Source organism: Sminthopsis crassicaudata, chromosome 2 (genome assembly GCF_048593235.1).
Source record: "Sminthopsis crassicaudata isolate SCR6 chromosome 2, ASM4859323v1, whole genome shotgun sequence".
Lineage (NCBI taxonomy): Eukaryota > Metazoa > Chordata > Mammalia > Dasyuromorphia > Dasyuridae > Sminthopsis > Sminthopsis crassicaudata.
Genome location: NC_133618.1, coordinates 245,517,013 through 245,530,634, shown reverse-complemented (window position 1 = coordinate 245,530,634; position 13,622 = coordinate 245,517,013). Strand labels below are relative to the sequence as shown.

At 34.7% G+C, this 13,622-nt stretch overlaps 1 protein-coding gene across 1 annotated transcript; it reads left to right on the top strand.

Moving 5' to 3' along the window:
• The first annotated feature begins 2,271 nt into the window (after positions 1–2,271).
• On the top strand, positions 2,272–13,402 carry PRELID3B (PRELI domain containing 3B). The gene is made up of 6 exons (XM_074288711.1): positions 2,272–2,422; positions 7,575–7,743; positions 9,123–9,212; positions 9,871–9,941; positions 10,058–10,160; positions 11,593–13,402. The coding sequence occupies exons 1-6, from the start codon at positions 2,391–2,393 to the stop codon at positions 11,710–11,712; spliced, it is 585 nt and encodes a 194-aa protein (XP_074144812.1). The 5' UTR covers positions 2,272–2,390; the 3' UTR covers positions 11,713–13,402.
• Positions 13,403–13,622: the final 220 nt, after the last annotated feature.

Here is a 13,622-nt window from a genome sequence, read left to right as displayed (position 1 = left end):
TTAAAAGCTCCACGATCAAATTATAAAAGTCTTCTGTATGGATATTTAAAGCCCTTCATAACTTTCTATCTACCTTTCTATTTTCTCTTGTATTGGTTGTCTCGGGCCTAGAATGCCCTCCCTTCTCATCTAAACCACTCAGTTTTTCTGGCTTTCTCCAAAATTAAGTGGGATTAGCAGAAAGTTTTTCTTCTCTGACTCCTCCAGATTAGCTGCAATGCCTTGCCCATTCAGGTGACATTCCATCTATTTTGTATATATTTTATATGTACCTAGTTATTTACATATTGCCTACCTCATTAAAAAACTTCTTGAGGCAGGGATAGTTTTTGCTTTTCTTTGTCTCTGTGATTGCCACAGTAACTAGGACATAATAAGGACTTATTAAATGCTTATTGATTTACTAACTAAACCTAGATAATGCTGTCTTCCCCAATTTCTTATCTGACAAAATTAAAATCTTTACCTGAGTGGTAAAATAATAATTTTCTAAAATAAATAGACTAGGACTGCAAGATAGTGTTTGGAGGCATTTCAGCAATGTTCCAGAAATAGTAAGGACAGGCTGTTTTGAGGTCATGGTTCTTGAACAAGTATTTTCTGTCCTGGTCATGGTAACTTGAACTCTTAAAAAAAACATATTGGGGCTCTCCATAATTCCTCCAAGCATTGTCTTACTAAAAATTTATGATAAATAGTACAAACTAAAGGAAATACACAGAAATACAATAAAAGAAAAAAACTTTTAAAGTTTGTAAAGTACATTATAAACTTTTAACTCATTTGATAAATTTCAAATGCCATTTAATAAACCTTTATGTCAATTGATAGAGATCACAAATTACTGTGATGACCTATATACCAAACAATCATATTACTTAGTAAATTTTTTAAAAACTTACTGATAGTTTTCTTGTTTTTATAGAAAATGTTTTGGCTACTTTAAAATTTTATCTTTCATTTTAGAATCGATTGTTTTAAAACTTATTTGGTAAATTAAGCTTCAAAAAGGAATATAACAAATTAAGTCCCTGTTTTTTGTTGGGGGGGAGGGAGGGAGAAGACATTCCATACCCTCTAAGTTTATACCATATTCTAGAGAAATATAAATTTCTAAGTATACAGAATTTTAAAGACATAACAAGTAGTAAAATGTGTAAAGATGAGATTAAAATACATATATCGTACATATAATGTAAAAAAATCTTTTTTTGTATATATTATTGCTAACACAAGTAATTTTTAATAGTACATTAGGAATAAAGTACATAAGAGAAATTACATGAATTGTTAAATTATACAGTTTTTCCACATTATACCATATAGTCATCCTATTCTCCCTACTTTGTACACCTTTGACAGTGTGGGGTTTTGTTTTTTTAACCTTTGTTCTTGCATTGGCTACCCAATGCCTTGCTATTTATTATTCTGTAGGAGCTCAATAAATGGATTTGGCTGCCTTTTCTACGACTGTTCCCACTATCATGTTACTCATTCAGCTCATGGCCTCTAACTGCATACATTTTAAGTAATACTATCCCATTTGCCTCTCACTATGAAATCTTGCGGAGTATTATGTCATATTAATTTTATTACTGTTATTTAACTTATTATCTATGCTTGGTCTAATTGAACAAGGATGTTATCTCTTTCCAATATTTCCCATTCTATTTAATCGGCTAGTCCCGACTCCCATAAAATTGGCTTAAGATGAAGTTTTAAAGTAAAATGTTTTGCTAAGGAGTTAAAAAGATAATTAAAAGACGTTTCATCCCCACCTAGATGACAATGTTCCAATTTGTCAGAACAGGTTTTTCCTGTTCAGACATCGCAATCGCGGTGAAGTTGGTTTGAAACACCTCCCCGGAACAGAGATCCCACACAGCGGATCCAGTTCGATCTTCCCGTAGGAAGCCCGCGGCCCCGGCAGATTTCGGATACTACGTGGGTGCTTAAAGGCAGGCCGCCGGCCACTCACTTCAGTCAGTTGGGCCCAAGGGAGAGGACCTTCTTTATCCAGGGATTACTGGCTCTATAAAGAAATCCTTATCTGCCCGCTATAATAGCTGAGTAAAAGCCAAATATTAACAGAGGTCACAGATTTCGTTGACGCAATGCCGGAAGATAGAGCCAACTGACGCCTGTTTGCGTTTGCGCAGTAGGCTTTCCCGAGCTGTTAAAAAAAATGAGCGGTCTTTAAAACGCCTGCGCGTTGGTATCTAACCCGGTTCGGAACGGAGGACCAAGGAACTACGTCAGGGGCGTCGCTCTTACGTATACCCTTTCGGCGCCTGCGCGTTCTGTTGCCGGCAAGTGGAAGAGGGTACTGTCGCCTCTTTTCCCCTAGTGTCCCTTAGCGCCGCCCGGACATCGTGCTGGTCGCTGGCACCATGAAGATTTGGACGTCAGAGCACGTTTTTGAGTGAGTTTGGGGCTCTAGTGTAGCAGTTGGAGAAGCGGGAGAGGGGGGCGCGGAAGAGGAATCGAGTAGGGATGAAGGGGTGCCAAGAAGCGAACCGGCCTCCTCCGGAACCTTCCAGGCGTCGGGCTCTGGAGCGCGTGCCCCAGAGGGAACGAGAGCACGAGCCCGAGCCCACGCTCACCGGAGAGGATGCGAGCTCAGAATCTCCCGCGACAGGAGTGCGGGGGATGGGGAGGGAGGTGTCAAGGTCATTGACGGCGATGGGCTTCCGGCTTAGCCGCCTTCCCGCAAAAAAGCCCCCTTCCGTCCTCTTGCCCAGTGGTGAGAGCCATGCGGTCTGTCCTCAGGCGAAACCCCCTGACCCAGGCGCCTACACTTGGGTATCTTGGGAGTGTCGGCAGCTTTCCGCCCCGAAGGTGCTGGGAGTGGTGACAGACCAATTCCCTGGCCCAGGACATTGTGTTCCCAAAAGTTTAGGCTTCTTCCAGCGCCGCACCGATTTCTGCTTCTGTTGATAGTGTATCTCTCCAGTCTTTTTTTGAGACTTCGGGAGGGACGGTCGACCTTGGCGAGGAGCATGTGTTACCTTGTATCAAAAACTAGGCTTGTCCCTGCCACTCGAGCGTTCGAAAAACTTGTTAGTGAGTTCCATAGGTAGTTCCTCCACTCCCAAGAAAGCCTTGTTGCTGAAAACATTTTGGTTTTATTATGACAAAAGCAAGTGTGACAAGGAGGAAAAAAATTTCGGCTTCCTGTTGACTTAACTCCACCTAATGAATTGTTGATCTGCAAAAGGAAGAACTTCCATCGTTACATATTTTGGACTGGGGAGTGTTGTCTTTTACTTCTCACTACCCCCAAAGCTATGGGTGTAACTTATTTTCTTTTTTTTCTTCCACCACCTTCCTCAGAAGTCTAGTATCCCATTTTATTTTTCCTGCAGAAGTGGAAGAATAGGCATTTAACTATTAAAACTTCATATGCTGTTTATTTTTGCTGAAGGGCATTATCGCTTTTTTTTTTTTTTTTGTCCCTAGAGATGGTTCTTTTGGTTTAGAAGACAAAAAGGGGTACTTTTGAAAATGAAGGTAATAGAAAAATAAAAGAACAGTGTGAAAATGTAAATATGATTGAAATATTTCACATGTATCTTATACTAATATACAGTACATATATATTTATATATGTATATATGTGTGTGTGTATATTAAATGTGGTTCTGTCTTGACCTGTTTCTATTTCTGAAGTTCACTGTTAGCAGAGGCCCTTTTTTGGAGCTGTGTTTTTTAATGTTTTCCAGTTAGATAGGCAGAAATATTCTTAAGTTGGTTGATGCTATTTGGTTAAGGGTGTTAGACTTTTGATGGAGATATCCTTCAGATACTTTTCCTTGTACTTGGCCTACACTTTCATATTTATTCAGTAGCCTCTACAAAATTGTAAAATACATCCTATTCTTTGTTTTTCTTATAATTCATGAGTGATAGTTTGTAAATGTTTCTCTGTTCTCTAAACATGACACAAGGTAAGTAAGAATCATTATGGTTGGCTCTTGCTTGGATGAAAATAGAACTTGAGGTAATAAAATGAATTAATCTTGTTATCTTTGTGGAGAGTTTTAAGTATAAATCATATAATTAATCTTCAGAGAATCCATGATTTCATCACTATAGACACCAGTTAGTGGAACTAAAATCACAAATTACTCCTCCCTTCATTGTGGCAGAAAATTTATGCCCCAAAAAAGTGTTAAAAGGGAAAAGGGTCTATATATATATATAAATATTCATAACAACATTTTTTTTGTTGTAGAACTGGTTGGTTGGTTATTGTCCTTCGCTCTCAAAAAGAAGACCATCGTGATATCATTATGTTAGAGTTAAGTTACAGTGTGTCCAACCAATATGAGCTCAAAATGGCTCTCCCACAGGTCAGGCACAAATAGTCCATGTGAATGAACATTTGGGATGAATTCTCCAAGTTTGCACATCTCACATTTCTTCTGAGTTACTTCAGTTCTGCTTTGCTCATATAGCACTGCACATTTATTGATAAGGGCAAGCCATGCTGGATGGTCCTGTGCCACTGTCTCCTCTATCATGCAGTCAATTCCAAAGTTTCAGAGAGGCCCTTGAGAGTAGGTCTCATATCACTTCTATTGACTACCATGTAAGCACTTGCCCTGAGCTCTTTGTGAAATAGTTTGTTTGACATTAAAACAGTGAGACCATTTTTTTGGAGCTTTGCTCTCTTGTTGTAGAGTTTGCTTTATGGCTTAGTTAGAGAAAGGACCTCAGTGCCCAATACTTTTTTTTTTTTTTTTTTTTAACCAGTGATCTTTAGAATCTTCCTAAGCTAATTCAAATATAAGGTCCCAAGTCTATAACATGGAAGAAAATTGATTCTATTTGTTAGAAGAAGCATAGCACACATGAAAATGTGACCTTGACTGCAAGCCTGATGGTGAAGACAAGTTTTTTCTTTGGAAGTTAAACATACCAGTCTAATAAACAAACCAGTCTAATTTTGTTAGTGTCTTTCTATGTGCCGAGTGAGCACTGTGTGAAATGATAGAGGTAGTTAATTAATAGAAAGAATCTGCTCTCAAGAAACTTTAAATATAAATGGGGAGACAACCCACAAAAGGAAGCAGGAAAATGGGGGGGGAGAAACTAGAGGTCCAACCTCTGACCAGACCACCATCAAAAGGAAGAGGGACAAGGGAGTGTTGTCTTTTACTTCTCACTACCCCCAAAGTTATGGGTGCAACTTATTTTCTTTTTTTTCTTCCACCACCTTCCTCAGGCATCTAGTATCTCATATTTTTTTCCCTGCAGAAGTGGGAAAATAGGCATTTAGCTGTTAAAACTTCATATGCTGTTTATTTTTGCTGAAGGGCATTACCCCTCCTTTTTTTCAGAAAGTGAATGATGGGGGAATGAGGAAAAAAGATTGAAATTACTAAAGCTCTCAAGAGAAAAAAAAAAACTGACTTTGAGCATTAGAAAATAAGCCAAAATAGAAGATATAAGTAACTGAAGGGAATATATCTTTTAGATTATCTAAACAAGTCTAAACATTTTTAATAACTATTTCAATACAAAGAAAAATTCAGATCTGATTCTGAAGCAGAAGATGCTGTGCGGATTCCCAAGAGAAAAACTGAAGTAAAGTCAGTCAGCTAACAATCATTAAGTATCTACTTACTCTGTGTCACTATACTAAGTGCTAAGGTAGAAGGAAAGGCAAAAAAAAAAATAGTTCCTGCTTTTCAAGAAGCTCAAGGTCTAATGAAAGAAACAAACTACATGCAAGTGTGTGTGTGTGATTGAAAAGGATTTGGTGGGGGCGGGGTTTACAGTGGATAAAACACCAGCCCTGAAATCAAATCAAATCTGGCCTCAGATACATTTCAATACCAACTTTAATGAAATCATGACAATTGAGCTTCACTACAAATGTTACATAGTCTCAACCAGATCTTCCCTGCAGTTTGGCAAGCCTTTTCCATTTTCCTCATCCATTTACTATATCTGCCTCTTTTCTAAACATTGTCATCCCTCCTATAACTTTCCTCATCACTTTTTGGCTATATCCCTCCCTTAGTCTCTGGCCTGATAGCCTTACCTCTCATTTCATAGGAAAAATTGAGATCATTTGCAAAGAATTTCCTCTTTTTTTCATGTCACTTGGATGACTTCTGCAATGATTGTCCCTTTATTTCACATGCTAGGGCAAAACTTTCTACTTGTCAGTAGACATCAGTGACTTCTGAGGACTTAAAGAATCAAATGCAATTCTTTTTGGATTAATTCCTCATAATTTAGCCTTTTTCTATTTTTTTTTTTAATCTTTTTACACCAACTCTCCTCCACACTGTATCCTAGCACATTCTTTAATAGATCCTCCAACTCCAGAGGGTTTTTGCTGGTTGCTCCCTCTCTGTTTGTATCCTGCTTTCCCTGGCTTTCTCTAAAAGAAATTTAATTAGGCTAAATGGGTGTGTGTGTGTGTGTGTGTGTGTGTGTGTGTGTGTGTGTGTGTGTGTGTGTGTACTTTTAAAGGTTATGAAAGCAATGTGATATAATTATTGTATTCAATCTAAGAGATTTTTAGAAAAGTCAATTTTTTTTTCTCCAGCTTTGTAATTACATTGATTTATAAAATTATTTTAATACTTGTATGTATGTCTATGTTTGAGATTTCTTTTGGCAGGGGGTGGGGGGTGAATATGTGTGTGATTGAACAAATTCATTGCTATCATCAAAGTTGAAGTTAAAAAACATCTTAAGAGACCAGATAGTTCAAGTTCCTCATTTCTACAGAGACGTAAATAAATATCAGAGGTTTTGACTTTCCCGTAGTAGGAGCTGAAAAGCATTGCCCTCCCTTCTTCTTCTTTATTCCCTCAGTATCTTTAAGTTCAGGAGCTAGATTTCATTCTTAATAACCATGCCTTAAACCCAAATTGTTTTGGCCCTGATTGCTTTAGAATGAATTTAAGTAGCAGTTGTTTCTGTTTTGGGTAGAAACTGGAAACCCCCTCTCAGATTTTTTTTTTTTTTTTTTTTTTTTTTTTTTTTTTTTTTTTTTTTTTGACTAGGTAAAAAAGACCATTCTTTGCTGCATTTCTTTCTTACCTCACTGGATGGGTGTTGCTTCAGTCAGATTGAAACTTGTTAAAGACCTTAGCTTAAAAAGGTCAAGGATCTCTCACTGTATCTAGAACCATCACCCTGACCTATATCTATAGCCGTTGAACACGAATGGTTCTAGAGGAGAAAGTGAGGAGGCTGGTGACCTTGCATAGTGGAATTCAGATTGATTTCCTGGCATGGCAGCATCTCCCTATATCAAGGTTGCTTTGAGAAGGAAAGAGAAACAAAAGATATTAACCTAGCAGAGCTAAAATTCAGATCCCAGTTCTTCAAGTTCAGTTCCAATTGTACTATATTGCTTCTATAATAAAATTATGTCATAGGTGAATTAGGCAAATGTGATCGTGATACTACTATAAAGGGGAAAAATGAGGTTGGTATTGGATCAGGATCAGAAAATATCCTACTTCCTCCAATAATGTTATTAAAATTTAGATAGTCCAAACATTTAAATAATGTTTAAAAATGTTTTGATTTTTGTTTTATTTTGGTAGTCACCCATGGGAAACAGTTACGACAGCTGCTATGCAGAAATATCCAAATCCTATGAATCCAAGTGTGGTTGGAGTTGATGTGTTAGACAGACATATAGATCCCACTGGGAAATTGCATAGCCATAGACTTCTCAGCACAGAGTGGGGAATGCCTTCTATTGTAAAATCAGTAAGTACATATCTGTCTCATATTTCACTGACTACTGATCTTGTCTCATCCCAACTTCTTTTCCTTCATCATTGAGAAAATCAATTGGCAGGTCTAAAGATACAAAATCAAAATAAAACAAATTTTTTTTTTGTATAGATTTAGCATTCATATATTGATGACTTCTCTTTTCTCCAAATCTGTTTGAATAAATTAGAATTAGCACTTCTTTATGTCTATAAGAGAAAATACTATGCCACTAACATTTTGGGACAATTCTTTTGTCTTCTGTAGTTTATATTTACAATTTGTTGAAATACACTTCTGGAAAAACAGGTTTTAATTTTATTTCGATTCAAATGGAGCTTCCTGACCAATCCAGATCATTCTGGATTTTCTTTGACAAGTAATAAGCCTCTCTTGCTCATTTTGTTTGGGTTTTGATGGCACTGAATGTAAATAGCAATTGTTTTTTGTTCCCACCAGAAATTTAATCTGCCCCTCCGGATTTTTTTTGTTGTTGTTATGAAAAACTAGGCTATCTTTTTGTCTCAATTTTTACCTAGTCCTTAAATCACTGAATGAGCTTTTCTTCAGACAAACATACCTGGGAAAAACCTTAGCTGAAAAGGTTATGTTCTCCCATTGCATTCTGGATCATCACAAGTTATCTTGATTATTTAAGTGCATGTTTACATGTATGTATATATGCACATATATAACTATAGTCTGCTTGAGTGGAGATGAAAGGAGAAAAATGGAAAAAAGTAAAGTACACCAGAGAACAAAAAGAATAACTTAGAAGGAAGCAAAGAAAAGATGGACAGTCATAAATATAATCTCTTCTATTATATATGCTTTCTTAAAATAGAAATTGATTGTTACATATTTCAAATCCTCCCTAATATTCTGCTGAGCACATGACAATGTTTTGGGGCATTTTTTTAAAAGAACAGTCCTCCCTAGTTTTAATTTATCATTTACCTGATTTTTAATTACTTCTAGGAGAATCTCTCAAATCTAGGAATGTCATCCATAGTGCTGATAATCTTGCAGAAGTATTTCCCTTCCAACCTTTTGTCTTTTGATCTTGTTTTTAATATTAGAGAGAAATTGATGTTTTTGTTTTGAAATTATCCACATCTTCAATTTCAAAATAATACAGAAAAAGTGCTCTCAGAGGAGGGTGGCATAGCATCAGATTATGGTTTCCAATCCCCACTCTGCCACCTCTCTTGAGCCTTAGAGATAGAGGTAATTATTGTACCACCAATCTCAGAAAACTGTTACGAGAACATCACTTTATAAATTAAGTGCTTTTTGAATGTGAACTTTTATTATTCTTATATAATACTTACTGGTTAAAAATATAGTCACTAATTCTTAATATTTCTTCTTAGCTTATCGGTGCAGCAAGAACCAAAACATACGTGCAGGAACATTCTGTAGTTGATCCCATAGAAAAAACAATGGAGCTTAAATCCACTAATGTAAGTGATTTTTTTTTTTAACTCTTTATTTTCAATATTAAAATATAATAATATATTACTATAATAAATATAACTTCTTATTATTGTTATATAATCTTTATGGGACAGCTAGGTGTCAAAGTGAATAGAACTTCAGGCCTGGAGTTTGGGAAGACACTTCAAACCCAGCCTCAGATACTTTTAGCTGTATAGCCTTGAGCAAGTAACTTAACCTCCTTCCACCACAGTTTGTTCAAATGTAAAATGTAGGTATTAATAGCACTTCCCTCCTAGAGTTATTGTAAGGAAATATATAGGTACATATATATATAATTATAAAGCACTTTTTAGCACAGTGTCTGGTACATAATATGCAATAATGTTAGTTATTATGATGGTCTAAAACATGAGTGCTCCTCTAGCACATTTTCTTCATGTTTTAACACTATCCTTGACTAATACTGATTTAAAAGTTTTGAGAATTTCTAAGTAGCAGAGGACATAAGAAAAATATGCTTATTTTGCATTTTCTAACTTAATGGCTTCAATAATAGAGAGCAAGAAATGTTGGACTTATAGAAAATAAGCTCTAACACTGTGGTATTTGAAATGTGACTTTTGAATTTATTTCAATTTTAACAACTTATGATTTTAATCAATAGAAAATTTTGTTTTATAGATTTCATTTACAAATATGGTTTCAGTAGATGAGAGACTTTTATATAAACCACATCCTCAAGAACCAGGAAAGTAAGTAAAACTATTCTAGGAAATGATGGTTTGCTGGATTTTAAAATTATTATAGAATTATTTCTAATAGTGAGGGAAATGGTTGTACTTAAACTGTTTAAATGTATTTGCTTCAGGACCATTTTGACTCAAGAAGCCATCATCACCGTAAAAGGAGTAAGCCTTAGTAGTTATCTAGAAGGACTGATGGAAAGTACAATATCATCTAATGCAAATAAAGTAAGTTTACTGTATTTGTTGACTTTTATGTTCTTTGGGTTTTTGTTGCATTTTCTGAAATAACTCTGTATACTTATTAATTTATTTTTTAAAAAAATTATTACCTACAATAATATAATAGGGAAAAGGTTTGGCAAAGTAGAAAATAATGTATTTTGTAACTCTTATAGTTTATTATATCTGAAGTAAATCCACTTTTTTATTAATGTGTGTTAGATGTTAAAAATAAGTATATTTACTAAATGCAAATCAGTGTGCCGAGTTGATGTTGGAAATCGCAAAGGTGTAAAAAAAAAAAAAAGTTCCTTTGAGCTCTGCCTCCACCACAAAGAAATCTACACAATTTTTTTTTTATATTTAAATAAAACAGATTTTTAAAAATAGATTGATAGGAATAAAAAAGAGAAGTCCTTTTTAACTCTTCTCATTCACCCACTACCATCCCATCTTGAATATTAATATTAAAAGTTGTCACTGATAGATTTTTTTTTTTTTAACATTTTAGGCATACAAAATAGAAATTGATACTTAAGTTGTAAGCCAAGTTAATTGTTTATTATTAGAAGTAATAATAAGTAATGCTTATAGTACTTTACATATATTATAATTATACCTTTTTATTTTCATAATAAACCTGTAAGATACATACTTTATGCTTATCTTCATCTTACAGATAAAAAACCTAAAGTTGGTAGGATAAGTGATTTGTCATGCGGTCATGCAACTAATGTGAAATTAGTTGCTGGCACCAAATCCAATATGTTCTCCACTTCTCAAAAAAGCATACGTTGATTGAATCATTTTTAAGATAAATGCTTGTTGACTGATTAATTTTATTAATCACTTACTATATGCTAGGAAATGTGCTAAGCATTAGAGATTCAAAGAAGGGAAAGGATAGGATAGGTACACACTGACAACTTAAGAGATGGTCTGCAGATGGTTAGGTCTGAGCTCATTCTTAAAGAAAGCCAGGGAAATCAAGAGGTGGATAGAAAGGGTCAGAGCCTTCCAGTCCTAAGGTACAGCCCTTGGCAAAGGGAAATCATGTTTGAAGAACTGCATTTAGGCCTATGTAGCCCTGTGTAGGTAGATCATAAAGTATAAAGAGTGGAGTAGAGTGTAAGAAGACTTAGAAGAGTAAGAATAAGTCAGGTAATGAAGGGCTTTAAATACCTAATAGAAGACTTTTGATCCTGGATGTCATAAGAAGCTACTGGAGCTCATTAAGCAACTCATGATACGGGTCAGAACTACATTTTAGAAAAATCATTTTAGGCAACTACCAAGTGAAAAATTAGTTTGAATGGGGAGAAATTTTAGATGGAGACCAGCTTAAAAGTTTGTTGCAATAGTCTTGGGGAGAGGTAATGATGATTGCCTTTGCTATTACTCAGTGGTGATTATAATATATTATGAATTTTTTTTGAAGGGCCGTGAAGCAATGGAATGGGTAATTAACAAATTAAATGCTGAGATTGAAGAGTTGACTGCTTCAGCAAGAGGAAGCATGAGGACACCTATGGCCGCAGCAGCATTTGTAGAGAAATGATAATGGCTATTTATCTGAAACAAAGGTCCACCAGGGTCTCTCTGGGCTCTTAATATATTTATTCATATTTGGTGTTTAAGAGGCAAATCTGTATATTAGATAGGTATTCAATTAGCTTGGAGAAAGGCTTCAACTTTTGATGGAAAAGGGGGAAGGTACAGGGCTTCCCAACATATAATTCCCAACTGGAATTAACATTACATGAAAATACCATGCAATATCAAGTTTGCAATATTTGAAGATGTAAGGATATTTCAAATGGATACTTTGACCAGAAACTGGCATGTTGAATCTCCATAAGGTTGAATTTTATAGCATTCATAAGACTCTACCTGGTTTTGGACCAACTCCAAAATGAAGCAGAGCTACCTTTTCTAGCGTGATTGCCCAAGCAGTTTTCATGTTGTGATAACTTTCTTTGGAAAGAAGGAAAGGATATTACTTGAAATCCCAATGTAAGCCTTTTATTTGTACAAAAGAAACTGGCTTTGAAAAACTATGGCATTCTGAATTGGTACTTAAGTAATATTTTTGTAATGAACACTGTCATTAAAGTGATATTACTCCCATTGTTAACTTGATTGCATTATATTAGAAAGTACTGTATTGACTTGCCAAATTTTTTAATATAATACAGACATGATCTATCTTGATTTTGCATTTGTAGAAGTGTATATGATTTAAGATGCTGAATTGTGGGCATGTGATGTTCACTTTGAAATTTGAAGAGGAACCAAAATAAAAAAATAAAGTTATTACCTGAATTTAAGAGCATCATAAAATTTAAACTAACAACTATTTGCATCTTTTAAGCATTTTACTTATGCTTAACTACACAAAAATTGCCACTTGACTGAATCATGCATCAATAATTGCTATAGCATGATATGTCAAATTATTTAATTGTAAAATAATTAATTGCATCTTTTTATTGTACTTACTCACCAGTCTCTTTATTTTTTTACAATGCATATCCGTGGATCATTTGATTTAATTTCCAGTCTGATTTTCTATATAAATCCTAGATCTTTAGCTCTCTCTATAATCCTATAGTGTTGCTGCCAAAAGAAGGAATTTAGCCACAGCCAACCACTAAAGAAAATTGCACTGAAGCTTTTATTTATGAGAAGTCCTTACTTTTGGTACCAGAGGGCCATCTGTAATATCAAAGAGCTATTCCAGGAAATGTTATATTTTGGTTAATATTTTAAAGCAGATAATTAGCTGCTGAACAGTATTTTCTGATTCTTGTAATTATTTCTATAATACTGAAGTTACATATGGAGTATTTTAAAAGGCAGTTAAATCTTGCCTTTACCTATGCTTAGCATAAGTGAGAACTTCTGTAAAGGTTTGCTACATTGTAAAGGTTTCCTATAGAAAAAACTAATGTGTGTATGTACATAAGCCACAGAAATTAGTTTACCAAACTTATTTTAAAAAATGAATATTTTTTTCTATTTATAATATTGTTTAGCTTGAGACTTTGTTAAGTACATTTGTAAAAACAACTCTCAGATCCATTAAGGTTTGTGATTATTTTTTGTAAAGGAGAATGTTTTTACAACTGAAATTATATTTCAGCTAAACAAAATATAGTAAATGTTAATACTTAATAAAAGTTGGCTGTGTAAGTTGTACTTGTTCAGAAAAAGGTGTAATGCCTTGAGGATAAAATATTTCTAAACAAGGTCTTCTGTGTTGTTTTTTTTTCTGCTCAATTATTAAAGCATCTTTTATCTGTTGTAGTTCAGTAGTTGCCAAAAATGTGTTCTTCTGGGGGACAAACAGAATTAATTCAGTTTAGAATCTCAGATTTAATATTTAAGAATAGGATTTGCTGTTATTCAAAAAAAAAAACAAAAACCTTTTCATTATTTCCAATTTTCTATTGACTATCAGAATAATGT